Source organism: Chrysochloris asiatica, unplaced genomic scaffold (genome assembly GCF_000296735.1).
Source record: "Chrysochloris asiatica unplaced genomic scaffold, ChrAsi1.0 scaffold00159, whole genome shotgun sequence".
Classification (NCBI taxonomy): Eukaryota; Metazoa; Chordata; class Mammalia; order Afrosoricida; family Chrysochloridae; genus Chrysochloris; species Chrysochloris asiatica.
The window spans coordinates 2,522,585-2,544,894 of record NW_006408677.1 but is presented as its reverse complement, the minus strand read 5'-3'; the positions used below and the strand labels follow the sequence as shown (position 1 = coordinate 2,544,894).

At 42.8% G+C, this 22,310-nt stretch overlaps 2 protein-coding genes across 2 annotated transcripts in view; both read left to right on the top strand.

Moving 5' to 3' along the window:
* Positions 1 to 15,530, top strand: part of LOC102839139 (RNA-binding protein Rsf1-like) — a 79,011-nt gene extending 63,481 nt beyond the window's left edge. Inside the window, exon 3 of the mRNA XM_006871065.1 lies at positions 15,286 to 15,530. Within this exon, the coding sequence (XP_006871127.1) occupies positions 15,286 to 15,530 (245 nt within the window). The remainder of the gene's footprint in view (positions 1 to 15,285) is intronic.
* Positions 15,531 to 15,667: 137 nt separating this feature from the next.
* The window catches only part of MID2 (midline 2), a 123,859-nt gene continuing 117,216 nt past the window's right edge, over positions 15,668 to 22,310 (top strand). The window contains exon 1 of the mRNA XM_006871040.1: positions 15,668 to 15,856. The gene's annotated coding sequence lies outside the window, so the exon portion shown is untranslated. The remainder of the gene's footprint in view (positions 15,857 to 22,310) is intronic.

The window sequence follows — 22,310 nt, the reverse complement described above, 5'->3', positions numbered from 1 at the left end:
CAGAGTGCTCCTTGGAGGCCAAGATGGCCAAACTTTGTCTCTCATACTTTGGACATATTGTCAGAAGGGACCAGTCGCTGGAGAAGGATATCATGCTTGGTAAGGTCAGAGAAAAAGAGGAAGACCCCCAATGAGATGGATTGGCCAAGTGGCAGCATTGATGGACTCAAGCTTGGCAACAGTAGTGAGATTGGCCCAGGACTGGGCAGTGTTTCTTTCTCCTGTGCATAAGTTTCTATGGGTCGGTACCGACTCGATGGCACCTAACAACAACAGAGGATAGACACATGTTAACATGATATACAACAAGAGGGAGGTTAGCAGAGGAAAGAAAGATAAAGGTAGCAGGAGACATAGGGAAGAATGCAATAGTTAAAGTGAACAGAGGTAAATGTTGTTAAGTGTTGGTACATGGAGGGCATTGCACCCATGTAATAAAGCAAAGTATATGATTCGCTGAATGTAAAAGTGATGATCTGCTATGTAAACCTTCACTCAAGTCACAATAAAAATCTTCTTTTAAAAAAAAAAAAAAAGGGGGTCAGTTTGAGGACTAAGGTGGCCCTGACTCAAATCATGGTATTTTCAATTGCCTCTTATGCATATGAAAAATGAACAGTGAATAAGGGAGACCAGGACTGATGGCTTCGAATTGTGCTGTTGGTGAAGAATAATGAAAATACCACGGATTGTCAGAAGAACAAACAAATCTGTCTTGAAAGCAGTACAGCCAGAATGCTCTTAGGAAGCTAGGATGGCGAGACATCTCTGTTATTTTGGACATGTTGTCAGGACACGTTCGTTCCCTGGAAAAGGACATCATGCTTGGCAAAGTGGAGAATGAGCAAAACAGATGAAGAGTCTCAAAGAGATAAGCTCAAACACAACAATTGTGAAGATGGCACAGGACCAGACAGTGTTTCATTCTGTTGTGCACGAGGTCACTGTAAGTCAGAACTGACATCGCGGCATCTGACAACAACAACAATAACACCAACAAATCATTACGGAAGCAGAAAGTCTCATCTTTCTCCCAAGGATCAGCTGGTGAGTTTGGACTGCTGATCTTGTGGTTAGCAGTCCAATGTTTATCCACCAGGGCACCTTGTATTTCTCTAGTTATTTTGAAAATTGTCAGAACCGACTTGATGGCACTCAACAACAACAACAAGGCAGTTGGGGCCCTGAGACTGGCCTCCAGCATGAACATTTTATAGACATGCATTAACTCTGTCAAGAAATCTTCTCCATGTATGATGTTTTCAATGCAGTTTAAAGATTAGGGTTAATCTTTATCACAGTTGTGAATGTCATCTCTGGACCACATTCTTTTCTTTCTTTGCTTATTGCAAATATCAGCATCTACTACGAGCCAGGTATGTTATCAAAAGATACCACTCCCTGGAGAAGGACATCATGCTTGGTAAAGTCAGCAGAAATAGGAAGACCTCTTTTTGATTAACAGTGGCTGCAAGAATGGGCTCAAACATCAATGGTTGTGAGAATGATGCAGGACCGAGCAGTGTTTCGTTCTGTTGTTCATAGGGTGTTTATGAATCAGAACTGACTCAAAAGCACGTAACAATATAAGCTGTGATCAAGGGATCAATTTTTTTTTTTAAAGGTTTTTATTGTGGATTGAGTGAAAGTTTACAGGGCACATCATCAGTTTCACATTCAACCATTCATCTGACTTGTTTCATTACATTGATTATAATCCCCTCCATACACCATCAGTTAACAGTGTTTCTCTCTATCCTCTTTAGCTTTTTTTTTGGGGGGGGGGTGGAAACTTTGCCTTTTTGGAATTTACAGTCTTGGCTTTTAGGGAAGGTTTTTACATTTATCTGTGGATATTCAGGGCTCATGTATGGAATTACTAACAAGCATAACGGCATAATCAGATGAGGGACAGTTTGCTATGTCTGCTAGGTGGCTAAAGTCTGATCCTCAGAGTCTATGGTTTGGACAGTCTGCAACGCTTGGGCCCGCAGGGCCTTGAACTCCTGGCCGGGTCTGCACGGTCTGCATCAGTTTCCCCCTTGTTTATTATTTGTTTAAGGGACACTGCCTGTCTTAGGCGGTCAGTGCGAATTCCTCCGTCTTACCTGTCATCAAGACTCATTGCAGCATGGCAATGGTAAAGGGATCGATTTTTGTCTCCAGAGCAACCGAGTCACTAATTTTGTGAAACTCCAAAAAACAATGCTTCAGGATTCAACTCCTTGTTAAGCAGAAAAGGAAACAGGATCTTTTCAAATATGAGTTACAATTCTGTGCCATAGTTTTGCCTCATTTAACGCCGTATGTTTGTGGAGCACCTTACAACTGATTTGCAACCCAGATTCTCTTACTCTTACTGGCTTTGTGATTCTTGCAAGGCTTGTGGGTCCTTCTTCTGAATAACTAGGAGCCTGGATCAGGTGATTTTTAAGCTGTCAGTTCTATGTTGTTGGACTGAGTAACTTGCAGGAACTGAAATGGCAATTGAAATCTTTATAAACTCAAACTATGATTTACAGTGAGACACTGCATACTTCAAAAACTTTGATGATGCCACATTTTGGAGTTGGAAATTATAGTCAGCTGGTTTTACATATACTTTGATGTACACACCCAGAAGCATTTCTGTTGGAAAGTGTCCAACGTTTTTTGATAACTGCTTCAATTTATTACCAGGATAAAGTTGGCGTGCCAAATAAAGACAATTTAAATGAATTTGTTTTCACGTCATTTTTCTGTACCTACATAATCAGCATTTTGAATGAAAAAGTTGGGGTGTAATGAAAAAATTAAAAGCGCTTAACAACAACAACAATGAGCAAGGCGCCGTTCTAGGTATTAGAGATATACCAGTGATGGAGACAGACAAGTTTCTTGCTCTCATCTATTCTAATATGTGTGTTGGGGGCGACATATAGCAGCACTTATGCTAAGGAGCTCTGGTATCATAGTGATTATGAGTAGGGCTGCTAACCACAAGGTCAGCAGTTCAAAACTACCAGTAGTTTCACAGGAGAAAGATGAGGCTTTCTACTCCCGTAAAGATTTACAGCTTCGGAAACCCTGTGCAGGGTCGCTATGATTTGGAACCGACTCCACAGCACACAGCCACCACAGCCATAACTTTAGTTAAGTGTAAGGTCCCTGAAGGAAATAAACAAGGCATTATATTAGAGAATAATATGAAGGGGTTATTTTATATGTGGTGGTCAGGAAAGTCTTCTCTGTGGAGGTAACACATAACCTGAAAGACCTGAAGGGTGAGAAGGAGCTAGACAGTGGAAAGCGGAAAGACAGAGCAACAGTCCAGCAGAGGGAAAATAACCTGTAAAGTTCCTGAGATGGCCAAGAGCTGGATTTGGTTCAAGGAGTGTCACAAGGCCAGTGTGCTTAGATTGCCATAAACCAGCATATGGCAGGTGTTATAGGCCATGGCAAATGTTAACCTTACTATTCCAAAAAGCCCTTTGACTTGGAGTCAATTCTCATAGTGACCCTATAGGATAGAGCAGAACTGTCCCATGGGATGTCCAAGGCTGTGGCACTACAGGATACCACAAGGTCAGCAGTTCAAATCCACCAGTAACTCCTCAGAAACCCTATTCAGGGTCACTTTGAGTCGGAACCAACTCAACAGAACTTAACAACAACAATCTTTATGGAAGCAGACTGCTACATCTTTCTCCCATGGGGTGGCTGGTGGCTTTGAAAAGGTTAGTTGCTAAAAGGTTAGCAGCCCACCACTTAATTCACTGCACCACCAGGGCCCCCAAATGAAGTCACTTGTGCTAAACTTCACATCAGCAAAAGAAAACCTAAATGTCAATCTCTTGTAAATGCCTAATCTGCCCAGAAGCAAATATCCATGATTCTCCTGGAAATGGAAACCTACTCTAGTTAATCGAGACTTGCATGCTCAGTTTGACCTAGTTCAAAAATTTCCCTTAATTCAAATAAAGAAAGAAAATGTCAGTCTGAAAGTTGCCCGGTATAGCTTCTTTATTCCGGTGTGTCTGTGATTTATTAAAACTTTCTGCTTTACACCATACTTTGGAACTCTTGTCTGACTTTCAGACCAGACCCCCACCATCAACTCCAATTCCAAACCCACTGTCCCCAGGTCAATTCCAATTCATAGCAACTCTGTAAGACAGAGTAGAGCTATTCCTCGGGGTTTCTGAGACTCTAAGTCTTTACAGGTAGTCTCATTTTTCTCCCACGGAGTGGCTGATGAGTTTGAACCACTGACCTTGCAATTAGCAGTCCAAGGCTTAATCCACAGTGCTACCAGGGCACCTGCCCCAATTCATGAAGTACACAAAAAAATAAAGCTTATGAGTTTGTACATAAATTTAATATTGTATAAATTTTAATTTTAACACAAGTAATTTGAATTTTATTATAGTGCTGATGAGAGGAAATTGAAGAATTATAAGAAGGGTGGTAAAATGATTGGATTTCCACTTTGAGTACTGACAGCAGTACTGATTACATGGGGGCAAAAGTGGAAGAGGGAAGCCCAAAATAAGACGTGATGATGGGTACTGGGGGAAGGACTAGTCAAAAAATTTTTTACTACAGATAATTTAAAAACAGTAGAAGCAGTACATTAACTGCTACCAGAAATTCGAGTTGGATTCAGAAGAGGATGTGGAATGAGGGATATTGTTGCTGATGTCAGGTAGATCTTGGCTGAAAGCAGAGAATGCCAGGAATATGTTCACTTGTGTTTTATTGACTGTGCAAAGGCAGTGTGGATAATAACAAAGTATGGATTACATTGCTAATAATAGTAATTCCAGAACATTTGTGCTCATGCAGAACCTGTACATAAACCAAGAGGTCATCTTTCAAACATAACAAAGGAATGTTGTTGTTGTCGTTGTTGTTGTTAAGTGCCATTGAGTCGCTTCTGACCCACAGTGACCCTGTATACAACAGAACGAAACATTATCTGGGCCTGTGCCATCCTCACAATTGCTGCTACGCTTGAGCGCCAATCCATCTCTTTGGAGTGCTCCCTCTTTATCACTGTCCCTCCACTTTACAAAGCATGATGTCATTTTCCAGGGACTGGTGGTTGTTGGTGGTTATGTGCTGTGGAGTCAGTTCCGACCCATAGTGACCCCGTACAGGATTTCCGAGGCTATAAATCTTTACGGGAACAGAAAGCCTCATCTTTCTCCCACGGAACAGCTGGTAGTTTCGAACTGCTGACCTTGCGGTTCGCAGCCCGATTTGTAACCACTGCGCTACCAGGGACTGGTACCTACTGATAATATGTCTAAAGTATGAGAGATAAAGTCTGGTCATCTTGGCTTCTAAGGATCCAAAGGGATATTAAGTGGTTTAAATTTGGGGAAATATCTACCACGGTTATATTCTTTCACCATACTTGCTCAATCAGTATGCTCAGCAAATAATCTGAGAAGCTGTACTATTTGAAAAAGACCGGAGGAAGACTCATATGCACATGACACAGGCTTGCTTGCTGAAACTGAAGAGAACATGAAGCACCTGCTGATGAAGGTCAAAGAATACAGCCTTCAGTATGGATTACAACTCATTGTAAAGAAAACAAAATTTCTCACAACTGGACCAATAAACATCATGATAAGCAGAGAAAAGATTGAAGTTGTCAAGGATTTCATTTTACTTGGATTCACAGTCATTGCTCATGGAAACAGCAGTCAAATAACGTTTGCATTGGGCAACTCTGCTGCAAAAGACCTCTTTTTAAAGTGTTAAAGAGCAAAGATGTCACATGGAGCACTAAGGTGTTCATGACTCAAGCCAGGTATTTGCAATGGCCTCTTATGCATGTGAAAACTGGAAAATGAATAAGGAAGACCAGAGAAAAATGGATGTATTTGAATTGTGCTGTTCTTGAAGAATACTGAAAGCACCATGGAGTGGTGCTTTCAGTACAAACAAATCTGTCTTGGAAGAAGTACTGCCAGAATGTTCCTTGGAAGCCAGGATGGCGGTGACTTTGTCTCAGGTACCTAGGATATGTTGTCAGGAAGGACCAGTCCCAGGAGAAGGACATCATACTTGGAAAAGTAGAGGGTCAGTGAAAAAGACAAAGACACCCAAGAAGATGAATTGACACAGTGGCAGCAACAGTGGCCTCAAACATAACAATCATGAGAACGGAACAGAATCAGTTCATGTTTCATGTGCACAAGATCACTATGAATTTGAGCCCACTTGATGACACCTAACAACACTATTGGGGAGAAGGATGTGTCAAGGATGGTATCCTTGCATCTGACTTCAGCAGTTAGGTGGTACCATTTACTGAGATGGGGAAAATTGTGGGGGTTGGACAGAGTAGAAAGTAAGAGCTCTCTTTTGGTTACATTAAGTTTGAGCTCTCTGTGAGACATCCCAAAGAAGATGGTAAAATAGTCGGATATATATGCAGTCTGGAATCAGGGGAGAAGTCTTGGCTAAGAGATAAAATAGATAAAATTGGGATCCATCAGCATTTGGATTGTATTTAAAACCAGGGTGTTAGAGAGTGAGTGCAATACCAATGTCAGAAGATGGGAGAACTGGAATGGAAAGCAAATAAACTCCAGGGACAGCCAGTGAAATAGGAGGGAAACAGGAGGACTCCAAGTGGCCTGGTGCTGCTTATTAGGAAGAAATGACCAGCAATAAGGAATCCTAGTGTGGCGCTGTGAGTTAATGCGCTAGATTGCAAAGCCGGTTTGAATAGTAAGGTCGGCGGTTTAAGCTCACCAATTGCTCCTTGGAAACCTTATACAAGGTCACTCTGGATGGGAACCGACTCAACGGCGTTTAACAACAACAAATAAGGTTCAGGCTTGGACCTAAAGACTTATTAAAGCTACAGAAAAGTATCAATGTAATACAGATATCAAACATACATCTTGATTTCAAAATAGCCTAGTATTGGAATAATGGGTAGCCATATAGAATAGAGTCCAGAAAGGAACCCATACTAGGAGGCTTCAAAAAGTTTGTGGTAAAATGTAATGAAAAGCGAATGGATTCTTTTCCACAAACTTTTTGAACCTCCCTCATTCAACTACAGTCAATGAATTTTATTATAATAAACACAGAAAATTCAGATTAATTACAAAATCAATCAAAGCACTTGTCAAAATATAGATCGAAGGAGCATAAGTACCAGAAATTTACTATCTCTCTATTCTTGGAAGATATTTATTTTGAACTACTCTCCTAAGCAGCCGACATAGCCCATTCATGACTACATAGCTTTAAAACAAAGTTCTATTGATGAGTCCATGCCAAAAAAGTCTTTTCTTTTCACCATCCTGTTAAGAGCTCCTTGGTTAGAAAAGCCCTTGGTCATCCTCTTTGGACTTCACACAACTAGCTGCTTCTTTTGAAAGCAGTCTGAAGGTCCTCTTTTGCAGAAGCAAGGGTTCTCTTGTGTAACAAAATCACCCTTCTGTGATTTTTTCCTTCCGAAACAGACTGGTCTCTGTGCTTTTCTCTGTAGAACATATCTGGAGTTGTTCCCCTCCACCAACATACTTAGCTGGAAAAATGTAGCCCATGAGCTATCTCTTTCATACTGTAGGCCTGTGGTGACGAGTTGGCCTCAAATTAATTCAATTAAACACCTCAAGCTAAATCTGTCAAAAATCTTTTTTCCCGCCATGGGCCAGATTTATTTTGCTAATAGGATCAACATATGTTACATACAAAGGTAACCATTAAATAATTATAAACAAATAGTTTCATCACATTCTCCCAGCCGATTTTGCATCGCCTGCCAGATACAAAACATTTACTTTAATAAATTTACAGTCTGTAATTTGCATAAAACATCTGAAAGTAGGGATCTTTTCAAAGCAGCTGCTTATGTGATGTGATTAGTAAAATCTGCCCCCCCCCATTCCCACCCACACACGCTATTAGTCATTCCTTTGAGTTAATATATTGAAGGTCTCTGTTAAAATTAAAATATTATCTACTAAGGAGGAAACAAATGAAGCTATTAACATATTAGCTCCAATTAATTGACTGAAATACTTACTCATTTAGTAAGGTCCAAGGAGCCCCGGTGGTATAGTGGGCAGCTAACTGCAAGGTCAGTGGTCCAAACCCACCAGCGGCTCCAAGGAAGACAGCTGTGGCAGTCTGCTCCTGGAAAGATTAACAGTCTCAGAGCAGTTGAGGCCGTTCTGCTCTGTTCTCTAGGGTCACCAAGAATCGGAATTGACTTGAAAGTGGGTTAGTAAGGGCCTGTGTGATAGGAACACAGAAGCAGGTTCATCTGGGGGAGAGAAAGGAACGATTTGTAAAATGGACTACTGCCTGCGGAGGACAGAGTGAGTTAAGGCATCCAAGGGTCCCAATCCTAAACTCCTTGCCATCAAATTGATTCGGAATCATTGCGACTCTATAAGACAGAGTAGAACTGCCTCCTAGGGTTTCCTAAGCTGTAACTCTTTATGGAAACAGACTGCCGCATACTTCTCCAGTATAGCACTTACTAGCTTCAAACCCTGGACCTTTTGGTTAGCAGCTGAGCATTTAATCACTATGTCACCAGATCGCTTTTGGTAAAGGATTTTAAAAAAAACAACCAACCAACCCAAAACCCATTGCCATTTGGGTCCATTCCAACTCATAGCGATCCTGTGGGCCAGAGCAAAACCGCTCCATAGGGTTTCGGAGGCCACAGAGCTTTAAGAGAGCAGACAGCTTCATCTTTCTCTCATGGAACGGTGGGTAGGTTTGAACCTTGCTGTTATCAGCCCAATGTTTAACCCACTGCACCACCATGATGATCCCTCAATAAATTTTTTGAGGGAATTCATTAGTGTGCATTGGGCTATGATGGTGAAATAAATCAGATTGTTCTCTTTTTTATTCTGCCAACTTTAAATTATGTTTTACAGAGGTATTTTTGAGTCTTTGGATTGGGAACCTCAAGATCAGATCAAAGCAGTGCAAATAATTTAGTAAAGTATAATTTCGTATGAGTATAATTCTTGTATATTTCTTGTACCTTTTAGATATACCTACATAATTGTTGAGTCCTGGTGTAGTGCTGTGGGCTAATGCGTCAGACTGCAAATGTTGTTTGAACTGCAGGGTTGGTGGTTCAAGCTCACCAGCTGCTTCTTGGAAACCCTATACAAGGGTCGCTATGGATCAGAATCGACTCAATGACACTTAATAACAACAACACATAGTTGTCGTTATTGTGTGCCTCTGAGTTGATTCTGATTCATAGAGACTCTGTAAGACAGAGTAGAAATGTCCCATGCCTTTTAGTTAGCAGCCGAGCACTGCACCACCAAAACTCCTGCATCCAACTGCCATCAAGGCAATTCTGACTCATAATGACCAAAGCTATGGATCTTTATGGGATCAGAAAGCCTTCTCTTTCTCCTATGGAGCAACTGGTGGATTTGAACAGCTGACCTTGTGGTTAGCAGCCGAACTCATAACCCACTACACCACCAGGGCTCCTTGCATCCAAGAGGGATGGAAAGCATAGCTTGAAAGCACTGAAAGGTCAGGTAGTAGGGGAGACTGCTCACAGGTAAGGGGTAAAGGACAATAAAGACCATGAGCAAATCTCTCTCTACTGTGAATTCTGCCATTCTAGCTTTGTTCATGGTGAAAGCAGTTACTTCTTTACATTTTAGAAAAAATTTCCAGCTTTCAGTGGGGATTATATTGAATGAGGTTGAAGAAGAATTTACAGGGATCTACTGACCTCATGTGTATGTGAAAGATGGACAGTGAATTAGGAAGACCACAGAAGAATTGATGCCTTTGAATTATGGTGTTGGAGGAGAATATTGAAAGTGCCATGGGCTGCCAAAAGAACCAACAGATCTGTGTTGGAAGAAGTGCAGCTAGAGTGCTCCTTGGAGGCCAAGATGGCCAAACTTCGTCTCTCATACTTTGGACGTATTGTCAGGCGGGCCCAGTTGCTGGAGAAGGATATCATGTTTGGTAAGGTGGAGGGTCAGAGAAAAAGAGGAAGACCCCCAGCAAGATGGATTAGCAGAGTGGCAGCATCAATGGGCTCAAACATGGCAACAATTGTGAGGTTGGCCCAGGACCGGGCAGTGTTTCGTCCTGTTGTGCATAGGGTCGCTACGAGTCAGTATGGACTCGATGGCACCTAACAACAACAACAACTGACTTCTGACTCAACTTCAGTTGGATTCAACTTTGACCTTTGAAAATTACTTTTTAATTTATTTATGTATTTTCTGATTTTTGTAAAACAAAAAAAGTTTAATGCATTTGAATATATTGTCTTCACGTATGAGAGGGCTTCAAAAAGTTTGTGGAAAAATGGAATTAAAAGATAATGAGAGTTTTCCAGGAACTTCTTGAAGCCCCCTCACATATGAAAAACACTATAATTCAAATGCATTGATTCTCTTAGGGTCTTCTGTATTCATTGCTAAGTTTCGACATTCATATGAGATGATTGAAAATATCATGACTTGGGTCAGGTACATTTTAGTCCTCAAAGTGACATCTTTGCTCTTTAACACTTTAAAACCGTCTTTTGCAGCAGATTTGTCCAGTGTTACACGTCATATGATTTCTTGATTGCTGTTTCCATGAGGCTTGATGGTGGATCCAAGCAAAATGAAATCCTTGACCATTTCAACCTTTTCTCCCTTTATCATGTTATTTATTGGTCTAGAAGTGAGGATTTTTGTTTTCTTTACGTTGAGATGTAATCCACACATAATCTTCGATCTTCACTGGTGTTTCAAGTCTTCTTTGCGTCAGCAGCAAGGTTGTATAGTGTGTATATGGCAGGTTTTTAATGAGCCGTCGTCCCTCAATCCTGATACTACGTTCTTCTTCATGTAGTCCATCTTCTTGGATTATTTGGTCAGCATACAGATTGAATAAATATAGTGAAAGGATACAACCCTGGAGCACACTTTACTTGATTTAAAATCATACAGAACTTTTGTTCTCTAGGAACAACTGCCTCTTGGTTTATGTGTCAGTTCCTCATGAGCACAATTGAGTGTTTTGGAATTTCTGTTCTTTGTTATCAATAGTTTGTTATGATACACACTGTCGAATGTTTTTGCATAGTCAATCTTTCTAGTAGTCTCTGTTTTCAGCCAAGATTCATCTGATGTCAGCGCTGATATCTGCTTCTGAATCCAGCTTGAATTTCTGGCAGCACCTTGTCAATGCACTATTACAACCATTTTTGATTTAGCCTCAGCAAAATTGTACTTGCATGTGATGTTAATGATATTATTTAATGAGTTATGCTTTCCATTGGGTCACCTTTCTCTGGAATGGGCATATATATGAATCTCTTCCCATGAGTTGGCTAGGTAGCTATCTCCAAAATTACTTGGAAAAGGCAAGTGAACATTTCTAGCTTTGCATACATTCATTGAAACATTTCAATTGATACTTTGTTAATTCCTAGAGCCTTGTTTTTCTCAATGTCTTCTGGGTCAACGTCTTCCATCAATATCAACAATTCTTGATCATAGGCTGCCTCCTGAAATGGTTGAACATTGACCAATACCAATTCTTTTTGGTACAGTGATTCTGTATTCCTTTCATCTTTTGATGCTTCAATATTTTGCCCCTAGAATCTCTAAAGATTATGTATAAAGCCTTGAATTTTTTTTTCTTCATTTCTTTCAGCTAGAGAAATGCTGAGTGTGTTCTTACTTTTAGGTAGTGTAGACGTCAGGTCTTTGCACATTTCATTACAATATTTTGTGTCCTTGAGTACCCCCTTTGAAATCTGTGCAGCTCTTTCCCGTCATCATTTCTTCCATTTGCTTTAGCTACTCTAAGTTCAAGAGCCAGTTTTCAAAGTCTCTTCTGACATCCATTTTAGCCTTTTCTTTTCATTTTTGTCTTTTAAAATGACCTTTTGCTTTCTTCATATATGATGTTCTTGATGCCAGCCCACAACTCATCTGGTCTTCTGTTATTAGTGTTAAGTGTGTCAGATCTATTCTTGAGATGATCTGCTCAAGGCTGTACTTGGGCTCTCCTGGAATTTCCCTATTTTTTCTTCAGTTTCAATTTGCACTTGTATGTGAGCAAGTTCTGCAGTAGGCCTCTGGCTTTGAAGTGACTGATAATAACGAACTTGTTGATTTGATTCCTTTGTATTCCATCTGGTGAGCTCCTCATGTACAGTTACTGTTTATAATTTTGAAAAGAGATATTTTCAATCACGCAATCTCTGGTGTCATTTCTATGACACAGGCCATGTTTTCCAAATACTGTTTTCAATGTTTACTTTCTAATCACCAGTAATGATCAATGCATCATGATTGCAGGCTTGATCAATTTCAGACTTTAGAAGTTGGTGACATTTTTCAATTTCTTCAATTCAATTTTGATGGGTGCACAAATTTGAATAATGGTCCTATTGACTAGTCATCCTTTTAAGTATATAGATATTTTCTTATCACTGATAGCATTGTACTTCTGGATAGATCTTGAAATGTTCTTTTGACAATGAATTTGACCATTCCTCTTCAATTGGTCATTCCCAGCACAGTAGATGATATGACTGATATAAAATTCCAATGTCCATCCATTTCAGCTGACTAATGCCTAGGATTTCCATCTTCCATTTTATTTTTGACAACTTCCAGTGGTCCTAGATTTATACTTGGTACATCCAAGGTTCCAATTATTAATGGATATTTGCAGCTGTTTCTTCTTTTTTTGAGTCAAGCCACAGCAGTAAATGAAGGTCCTAAAAACGTTGCTCCTTCCATGTCATTAAGGTCGACTCTGGTTTGCAGAGGCAGCTCTCCCCCAGTTGCATTTTGAGTGCCTTCCAACCTGAGGGGCTCATCTTAGGCCACTATAGCAGACATTATGTTGCTGCTATTCATAAAGTTTTCACTGGCCAATTTTTTCAGAAGTAGATAGTCAGGTCCTTCTTCTTAGTCTGTCTTAGTCTGGAAGCTCAGCTGAAACCTGTACACCATGGGAAACTCTGCTAGCATTTGAAGCGCTGCTTGCATAGCTTCTAGCATTACAGCAATAGGCAAACCAACACAGTACAACAAACTGATGAGTTATAATATGTTTATATTATACGAGGGTGAAAAAAATTTACCTGCACTCTGACTGTAGAATTTATTTTAATCAACATTTAGAAAAGACAAACACATCATTTTTTGACATAATCTCCTTGCTTTTCAATACACTTTGTCTGTCATTAAGCTTTTGTATTCCCTTATAGATAAATGTTTTAGGCTGAATGAGTCACAAACGCACTGACGTCTTTACTTCTTCCTCAGAGGTGAATCTTCATCCTTGAAGGGCTGCTTTCAGGGAACCAAACAGACGAAAGTCCTGTGGAGCAAGATTAGTACTATAGGGAGTATGCTTTAACATCTCAAAACGAAGCATTTGTAGAGCATCAACAGTGTGGGCAGAGGTGTGTGGAAGTGCACTGTCATGCACCATCACAGCACCCTTGGACAGCAGTCCTCTGTGTTTAATCTGAACTTTAAGCTTCAGCTCTTCAATGAGCATCTCCCTTTAACGAACACTGTTAATTGTCAAACCTTTTTCCTGATAGTGTTCCAATACTGGCCCTTGAGAATCCCAGAAAAATGTAAGCATCAATTTTCCAGCTGAAGGTTGACTTTTGAACTTTTTCTTGGTTGGAGATTGAGGATGTTTCCATTTCACACTCTGCGGATTACTTGCAGGCTCATAGTAATGAATCCGTGTCTTGTCATCAGTAACGATTTTTTTTTTTTTTAAAGAAACTTTTACCTTCCTTTGAGTATCGGTCCAAATTTTGTTTGCAGATGTTCAAATGCTTCTGTTTATCGTCTTGTATGAGTTGTTTTGGTACCCATCTTGCACAAACTTTTAGAAACCCAAGTCTGTTGAGGATTATTTCATAGGCAAAGCCATGGCTGATTTGTAAATGATTTGCCCACTGTCACTCGTCTAATCAACAGAATCATTTCAGGTGTACACGCAACGGCATCATCAACCATGGACTGGGAAGGGCATTTTAATATAACCAGAGTGCAGATAATTATTGACTCACCCTTGTACTGTATTGTGTAATGCATATTATAATATAAACATATTCTTACTTATAAATTACATGCTTTATCCATCCCCTATTAGTCTGGATCAGTTGACTTCTGACTTTTACTTCTCTTAGGGCTGGCCTTTCATCAGAAGGCTAGCTGTTTGTTATTTTCCCCTTGGTTCCACCTTAGTGTTCTTTAGAACATTGGTTAACAGGGGTGTTGGCTGATTACTATTGGTTCCCTGATAGGACACACCCAGAGCTACCTTAATTACTCTGGACTTGTTCCCATGTACAGTAATGCGAAGTCTATGTGTGTTTGGTGGGGTCTTTTTCTCTCTTTCCCCTTCCTTCTTTTGCTTCTTCTTGTCACGTGAGGAACAGAGTCTCCTCTGTGGCCTCCTCTTCCTTTCCTGTCCTAATCATCCAGTGAGGGGGGGTGGGCAGCTTCACTGAGCCAATAACAGATCAGTGGGAGTCTGACTGTAGACCAATGAGGTACTCCTGGGTTCCAGATGGACCAATTAGCTTATAAGGGACGTGAAATACCTGGATAGCTGACATCTATCTGCCCCATTGTTCTTTGAGTAAGGACCCTCTTGTTTGGATGGCCAAAGATCTGAAGGTGCAAAAGATACCCTAGTCTTTTGGTCTTTGTTTTTGTTTTTGTTTTTTCCCCCTCTTTGGTTAGTTTTAATCCATCCCCAAACTTCTGCCCAAGGCCAATAAAACACAGCCATTCTCCTTTTGTAAAATAAAGAGGGGTTGGGTTTCCTTCAATTGTCTTCCCCTTTCTGTCTCCTCTACTATTTTTGTTTTACTTTGTAGTTAACTTTTACGTAGAGTAGCTTCATTTGAGCACCAGTGCGGTGGACCGAGACACTCTCTTCTTATTTGCCAATGCAACAGTCTTTTTTGTAGTTCTAACCTGGGGGTGTTTGTGGAGCAGGGCGGGGCGGGAGGGAAGGGTGGTGGTGGCGGGTGGAAGAAGAGTTTGGCTGTAGCCTTCCTTTTGCATTCCTCACACATTCTGCTCTCTTGCTCTCTGGCTTTCTCTCTCTCTCTCTCTCCCTCCCTCTCTCTCTCTCTCTCTCCCTTACACACACACACACTCACACACGCTCGGTGTGTCTTCTTTCAAGATGACAGGGCGCTGGAGGAAAGGCCGCTGGAATCAGCTGGTAGGTACAGTAGTAACCCGAACCCCACCCACCCGCTGCCTTTGCTCGCTTGCTCAGGTTTCTCCGGTCACTCCTGCCCGCGGAGAAAACATGTAAACGTGCCTCCAGAGGAGGGGCTGGGGGAGCCTGGAGCGGCGGGGGCGGAGGAAGGTGAGCTCAGGAAGGTGGCTGAGGGTCCCTCCTGCCGGGGCCCTGCCGGGTCCTCCCTCGGGGCGTTAGCCCCAGCCCGCTTTGCCCCCACCAACCCCCCTTTTCCAAGGGATTGCCTTTCTCTCTCTCTCTCTCTGCGGCGGCGGAAATGACAGTGTGGTGCTGCTGTGGTGTCATGGTGTGGCTTCTGGACAGAGGGGTGAAAACTCTTTAAGTTTGGCTCTGGAGATTCAACCGAGACAGCGTCGCGGCCACTGTGCTGTCCCCGGCGGGGCGCGCGGGCGGGCGGATCCCGGCTGCTGCGCGGCGGCGGCGGCCCAGGCGAAGGCGGCGAAGGCGGGCGGCGGCCTAGAGCAGCGGCGGCGGCGGCCCGGGAGCTCGCGCCGGAGCCCGAGCCAGCGCGCTGTGGAGTGAGGAGAGCGGCCGGCGCCCTCCGTCGTGCCGCTGAGGACATGACTGGCACCCGGGAACGTTCTGGGTAAAAAGCGCCTCTTCGCTGCGGTCCCGGAGCCCGAGTGCCACCACCCGCGCTGGGCTCGGCCCCGGCTCTGGCCGCCCCTCAGGTGCCGCCGTGGCCGGGTCGGTCGAGGGTTCTGGGCTCTGCTGGGTGCGGTGAGCCGGCCTGGAGGTTCCAGGCGGCAGCGGCTCCCTGCCTCCCCGATGTGCCGCTGGGGCCCCAGCTTTGGCTGCTGCCCTCCTGGGACGGGAGTTTGCACTCTGGGGGGCGGGCAGGGGTGGCCGCGGCCTCCTACGCAGCCTAGCTGGGCCAGCGCGGGTCCTGGAGCAGCTCCCCAGGGCGCCCAGGCGGGAGTCTGGGAAAGGGCACTGCCACCTTCCCACGCTCCCGCGGCCGGCAGCCTCCTGGCCCGGGCCGCACCCCTTGGATGGCAGACTGCCTGGCGGTGGCTACCTCAACAGCTGGGGATGCTGCGGACACTCTGCCTGGGGAGAAACTTAATCCCTTTCTGCCTAGGGAGTAAGCATCGAGTCTCCTCCATAAGGGTGGTTCATTCTTGCTGGCCTAGCTGTTCGAGCAGGTCTGCAAGGGAGAAGGAAAACTTCACATATCTCCACAGTATAGACTGCGACTGAACTGGGGCGAGCTGGGGGCTTTCTCACTCCTGTTTAGTCAGAACTATTAACCGTGGAGTAGATTTACAGAAACACTATTTGTGGTGGAAAGGTTTAGGTTACTTAGCACTCCGTGTGCCGTTCAACGTTATTTTCTCGAAGGCATTTCTTTCCAGAGCAGGAAATCAGGATCCTGGGGTCGATTCATTCATCACTTTCCGTCTTCCACATTCCATTACCTTCCTTCATGCCCATTCACTTTCCTGTGTTGTCAGGCACCAAGTTGTGCGCCCAGCTCTCTCCAACCCAGCGCCCCACCACCACCACACACATTCCCAGCCTTCCCTGTCAACCTGTGCACTCAAGTAACGGAGCTTCTGTGTGTCTCAACCACTTTGTCTTTTTGAGGATTCTGCCGTGGGGTGGTGGTGGATTCGGTACTGGTTGTGTTTGTCTCTGAGGTTAAAGTAAAAAGGTTGTTGTTGGTAGCCATTGAGAAGACTTCCCACTCAGGGTGATTTCATATGTGACAGAGTAGACCTATGCCACATAAGGGGACCTTTTGGAGGCAGATCGCCAGAACTGGAACAGACCTTGCTGGCTACTAGTAGAGGCTATAACTGCTTGTGTCACCCAGTTGTTATTGTGGTGGTGTGCTACAGTGTCGATTCTAAAGCACAGGTACCCCATGTAATAGAGTAGAACCTCCCTACAGAGGTTTCAAGGCTGTGGTCTTTCTTAGAACAGATCTCCGGGTCTTTCTTACATTGAGCATCTGGTGGTGTTGGTTCTGTGCGGTGGTGTCAGTTCCTACCCATAGCGACCCTGTACAGGTTTTCCGAGGCTGTGAATCTTTACCGGAGCAGAACGCCTCATCTTTCTCCCATGGAACAGCTGGTAGTTTCGAACTGCTGACCTTGAGGTTTGCAGCCCGATTTGTAACCACTACGCTACCAGAGCTCCATCTAGGTGGGTTCAAAATGCCAACATTAGGTTCCAAAAAAGGAAATATACTGGAAACTGTGAACATGAAGGAGTCCTGGTGTGGCACTGTGGGCTAATGCACTGGACAGCAAAGTCATTTGAACCACAAATTCGGTGATTCAAGCTTTTCAGCCGTTACTTAGAAACCCTATACAGGGTCGCTATGGGTCAGAAACGACTTGACAACACTTAACAGCAACAACAAATGGACAAAAAGAAGTGCTGTGTGTGGCTTCTCAACTTGAGCCGTAAGTGGCTCCCTTTAACCGTGTGTTGTTCCCTCTCAGAAATCGAGTCAGTTATCTGGCAATGTACAATAGTAGGAGGAATGCTGAACAGGGACCCCCGTCCCCATCTTTTCTTCTGTTTGGGGGAACAGTATTGCTCCATTCCAGCCGGTTAGCTCCCACAAGGTCAACAGTTCGAATCCACCAGCAGCTCCATGGGAGAACGATGAGGCTTTCTGCTCCCATCAAGATTTATAGCCTCAAAACCCTATACAGGGTCACTATGAGTCAGAACCGACTGGACGACACACACTACCACCACACCAGTGCCACTCCACCATCATTGCCCTGAGGTGGGGCAGTCATTGCTATGTATATATTTGGGGGGAGTTTCTCAAATATATATATATATGTTGTATTGTTTTAAGGAGCTCTGGTAGCATAGTGGTTATGAATCAGGCTGCTGACCTCAAGGTCAGCAGTTTGAAACTACCAGCCGTTCCACAGGAGAAAGGTAAGGCTTTCTGCTCCTGAAAGATTTGCAGCCTTGGAAACCCTATACAGGGTCGCTATGAGTGGGAACTGACTCCATGGCACACCACTACCACCACCATATGTTCTTTTAGTTAAGTGTCTTTGAGTCATTCAGACTCATAACAACCCTGTATAGCATTCCCGAGGAGCTGCTGGTGAGTTTGAACTGTTGACCTTGCAGGAGTGAACCAGCTGGAATGGAGCAACACCACACCAGGACTCCATTTATATTTATTGTTACTGAATGCTGTCAAGTCTGTTCTGACTAATAGAGACCTTGTGTAGAGTTTCTGAGAAGCAGCTGGTGGGTTTGAACTGTTGACTTTGTGGTTCTCAGTTCAGTGCTGATCCTACAGCACCATACCAAGAGTCCATTTATGTATGTGTTGTTGTTAAGTGTCATCAACTGGGCTCCAACTCATACTGACCCCGTATAGGATTTTCGAAGAGCACCTAGTGGTTTGAACTGCTGACCTTGTGTTTCACAGTCCAATGCTGATCCTATAGCGCAACACCAGGAGTCCATTTATGTATATGTTGTTGTTGTTGTTTTTATGTGCCGTGGAGTCGATTCTGACTCATAGCGACCCTGTACAGGATTTCCAAGGCTGTAAATCTTTACAGGAGCAGAAAGCCTCATCTTTCTCCCCCGGAACAGCTGGTAGTTTCGAACTGCTGACCTTGTGGTTCGCAGCCCAATTCGTAACCACTACGCTACCAGAGCTCCATATATATATATATATATATATATATAGTGCTACTCAATCCATCAATTGAGTTGATGTAGATATATAACGTGAATTAGATTCTCCTGATTGCTCCACACAACTTGATTGATTTATTTGAAAAATACAGGTCTTGGAGCCAAGAAGATCAGAGAGTTCTTCCCAAATCTGATGTTACATTGGCTTTTATGGCTTTAGGGCATTCCTATGACCTTTCTTTCATAGCTGTGCACTTACGTAAAAGGCATAATATTGTGTACGGTGTATTGTGAGCCTTGGCTAGGTCTTTTGAAGATGAAAGGGTTCTATAAACCTCCTCAGCATTGTACTTTTCAAAGAAATTACTTCATTTATGTTTTAATGGGATAGTGGTTAGGCTGCGTATAAGGAGGAACCCTAGTTTGCTGGAAACCCCAATTTAATTGTTACCCACCTTGGGAGACAAATCTATCATACTTAAGTCCTAAGTTTTTTTTTTTTTTTTTTTTTTTTTTTACTTTCTTTCTTTCCAAATGAGCATACAACTTAACACAAACATATAAAACTAGACATACAGAGTAAAGGTGATTGTTTTAAGTTGTGGTTGAAATCATTTCTAATGACAATCTGTGTCAGACTCATTTGAAAACATAGCCACCCCCATCTTTAGCCTATACGGGGGCAGTTAGTTTCTACTGAAAAGTGTCATATGTAATTTCAGGCATAGCTATATAAGCGTGATTAGAATCTAACAGTGGTAAGTCAGCAATGTTTATTAAGCACATACAATGTGCAGAGTCTTCTGCTGACTGGGCCTATGTCCCAAACGTGGTCCCATCATTCTGGTCTCCTGCTTATTCGAGAGACCTCACTCTGTTTGCAGTTCCAGATTAGGACAAGGAGAGGCTGTGCTGTGCGGAGTAGAGTTAGGGGCAGGAAGGGACAATTGTTTCCCTCCCATTTGATTTCAGGAGTACTCAGATTCTCCTCTAGCATGTTGCACCTTGAAAGAAGGCCATCTCCTGGAAGTACTGTTTGCAAATCAGTGACTTTGGTACTTCATGAATATATCATATAAACAGTGCAAATTGATGTAGGTGGAATTGGTTTAGTTAATCCCTCCCCTAAGTGCAGGGCAACTTGCTCCAACTTGCAGATCCTAAAGCTGTGCCAATGGAGTCTCATAATTGCATGCAAAAATTGCTCTAGGTAGTGAGCTTGTCCAGTCCCTCATCCCTCCTCCCATAAAATCTGCCGACACCATAACAACTGAGAAAGAAAATACAGGATTGTGTCTTTACCACTCAGCAAGCCTCATTGGCTTGGTGAAGAGGGGAGACTGGCCTTATTTACTTCATCCTTCTGCACTCAAGTTCTCTTTCCCAACAGGGACGCAGAGCCCTAAATAGGAGGCCAAACCAAGGCTGAGATAAAGAATGTGTCTCAAATGGCTATTCTCTGCAGGTCCCTATTGGCCTTGTGTGTCTTTGTCATTCAATCATTATGGATTTGGGTGACTTCTTAGCTGTTAGTCTGTGGGACTCAGTTGATATTGGAGGCCAGGGTACTTCGTTTTTGTTAGCATTAAGTTTTTTCTTTTGTGCAAGGGGAAAATATAGCACTGTGTTTACAAAATACCTCCTTACTTAAGCTGAATGTCTTGACTTAGTGCACTGCCTCATCAATATATGGGGTATAAGGTGTATACCAGTTGAGGGGAGTTCAGGTCTTTCTAATGAATGAAACTTTGATCCCAAGATGGCATTGCTCTCGTGTATTTCAGGTTTTTTAATAACATTGATTCAGCCTAAGTGGGTTGTTGTTGTTGTTATGTGCCATGGAGTCGCTTCCGACTCATAGCGACCCTGTACAGGGTTTCTGAGGCTGTAAATCTTTACGGGAGCAGAAAGCCTCATCTTTCTCCCACGGAACAGATGGCAGTTTTGAACTGCTGACAATGAGATTAGCAGCCCGATACATAACCACTACGCTACAAGAGCTAGCAAAGCGTCATTTGTGAGAGCTGTCCTACTTGAGTTCTTGTCTCCTTGCAGAGCTCTGATTGCCTGACCTTGGGCTTTGTCTCAGTCTTCTTCCTGGAGGTCAGACTTCTCTGGTTGATGAACAGTGTCTTCAGTCTCTGGGTCTTCCTTTTATGGAGACCAGAAGATCTGATAACAAGCCCATTATATAATCTAAAATCCTCCCTGACACATACAATTCCTGTGTTTACCATTTGCCCTGGTAGCAGCATAATGTATGGGTATGGTAAACAGTATTAATGCAGGCCACTGAAAGTCTGAAAGTATACAGTCCTGAGATGGAAAAATGGTTTAACATCTGGGATCCTCCCTGGCATTCTCTATGGCTTTTTGTTCAGTGCTGTTAGGATCCATGTGGTCCCTGGGGAAGAGAAGCTTGATTTCAAGTAGATCTCTGTTGTTTTTGACCTGAACTTGGGATCCTCTCAGGCTAACATTCAACAGCATGTCCTACACCTATATATTGCCAGTTTAGTCTGTAGATTTGCCTGCCAAGTGTGCCACTGAGCATTTAGAAATTTGTAAATATCCTATCGGGTGGCAGAGGTTCCAAAAAGCATTCCTAGAATAGATGGAAAGCTGTACTGGTAAATTACATTTGTTTTCTCCATTTGTTTCCCCAACCTTGCAACTGCCAGTGTAATCTGAATTAAGATAATAGTATTGTGAGTAGTGTTTAGGATTTCTGTCAATTATAATGTGTGTTACCTTGGCAAATCCGTTTCTTGGTTACTTAAATTAACCTTTGTGTTTTTATATCAGGTTTAGAACTTTCAGTTCTGCTATTTTGGTATTCATTTTAATGTTTATGATTATACGTATAAAATACCCCAATGGTTAGAATTAGAAGCTAATTATTGTAAAGAAAAAATAATTAAGTCTTCATACTATGAAATATTTAAGTAGACTTTAATAACCTATTAAACAGGTACAGGCTCTCGGTCTCTTCGTCAGTGGGTAATCAACTTGAGGTCTCTCTGCAGAATCAGAGCTTAAGAGAAAAGAAGAGAGTTCATTCCTTAGGGGGATTCCAACCCCATGTGGGAACCATACAAGCAATCAGACCCATGGTCCTCCGTGAAATTTGTGGGAGAGTGTGATTGTCCCTCTTTATGTCAGCCATGTGTTAGGAATGAACTTCCAAACATTTGTGACTTTCCGTAATAATTGGCTTTCCATCTATCATTTGCAGATATGTTGTTGTTAAAGTGCTGTTGAGACGGTTCCAACCCATAGTGAACCCTGTATAGGGTTTCCGAGGATAGTGATCTTGAATCGCCAACCTTGTGATTCAAACCGAATTTGCAGTCCAGTGCAATAACCCACAGCACCACACCAGGACTCCTCTGCAGATATGTTGTTGTTGTTGT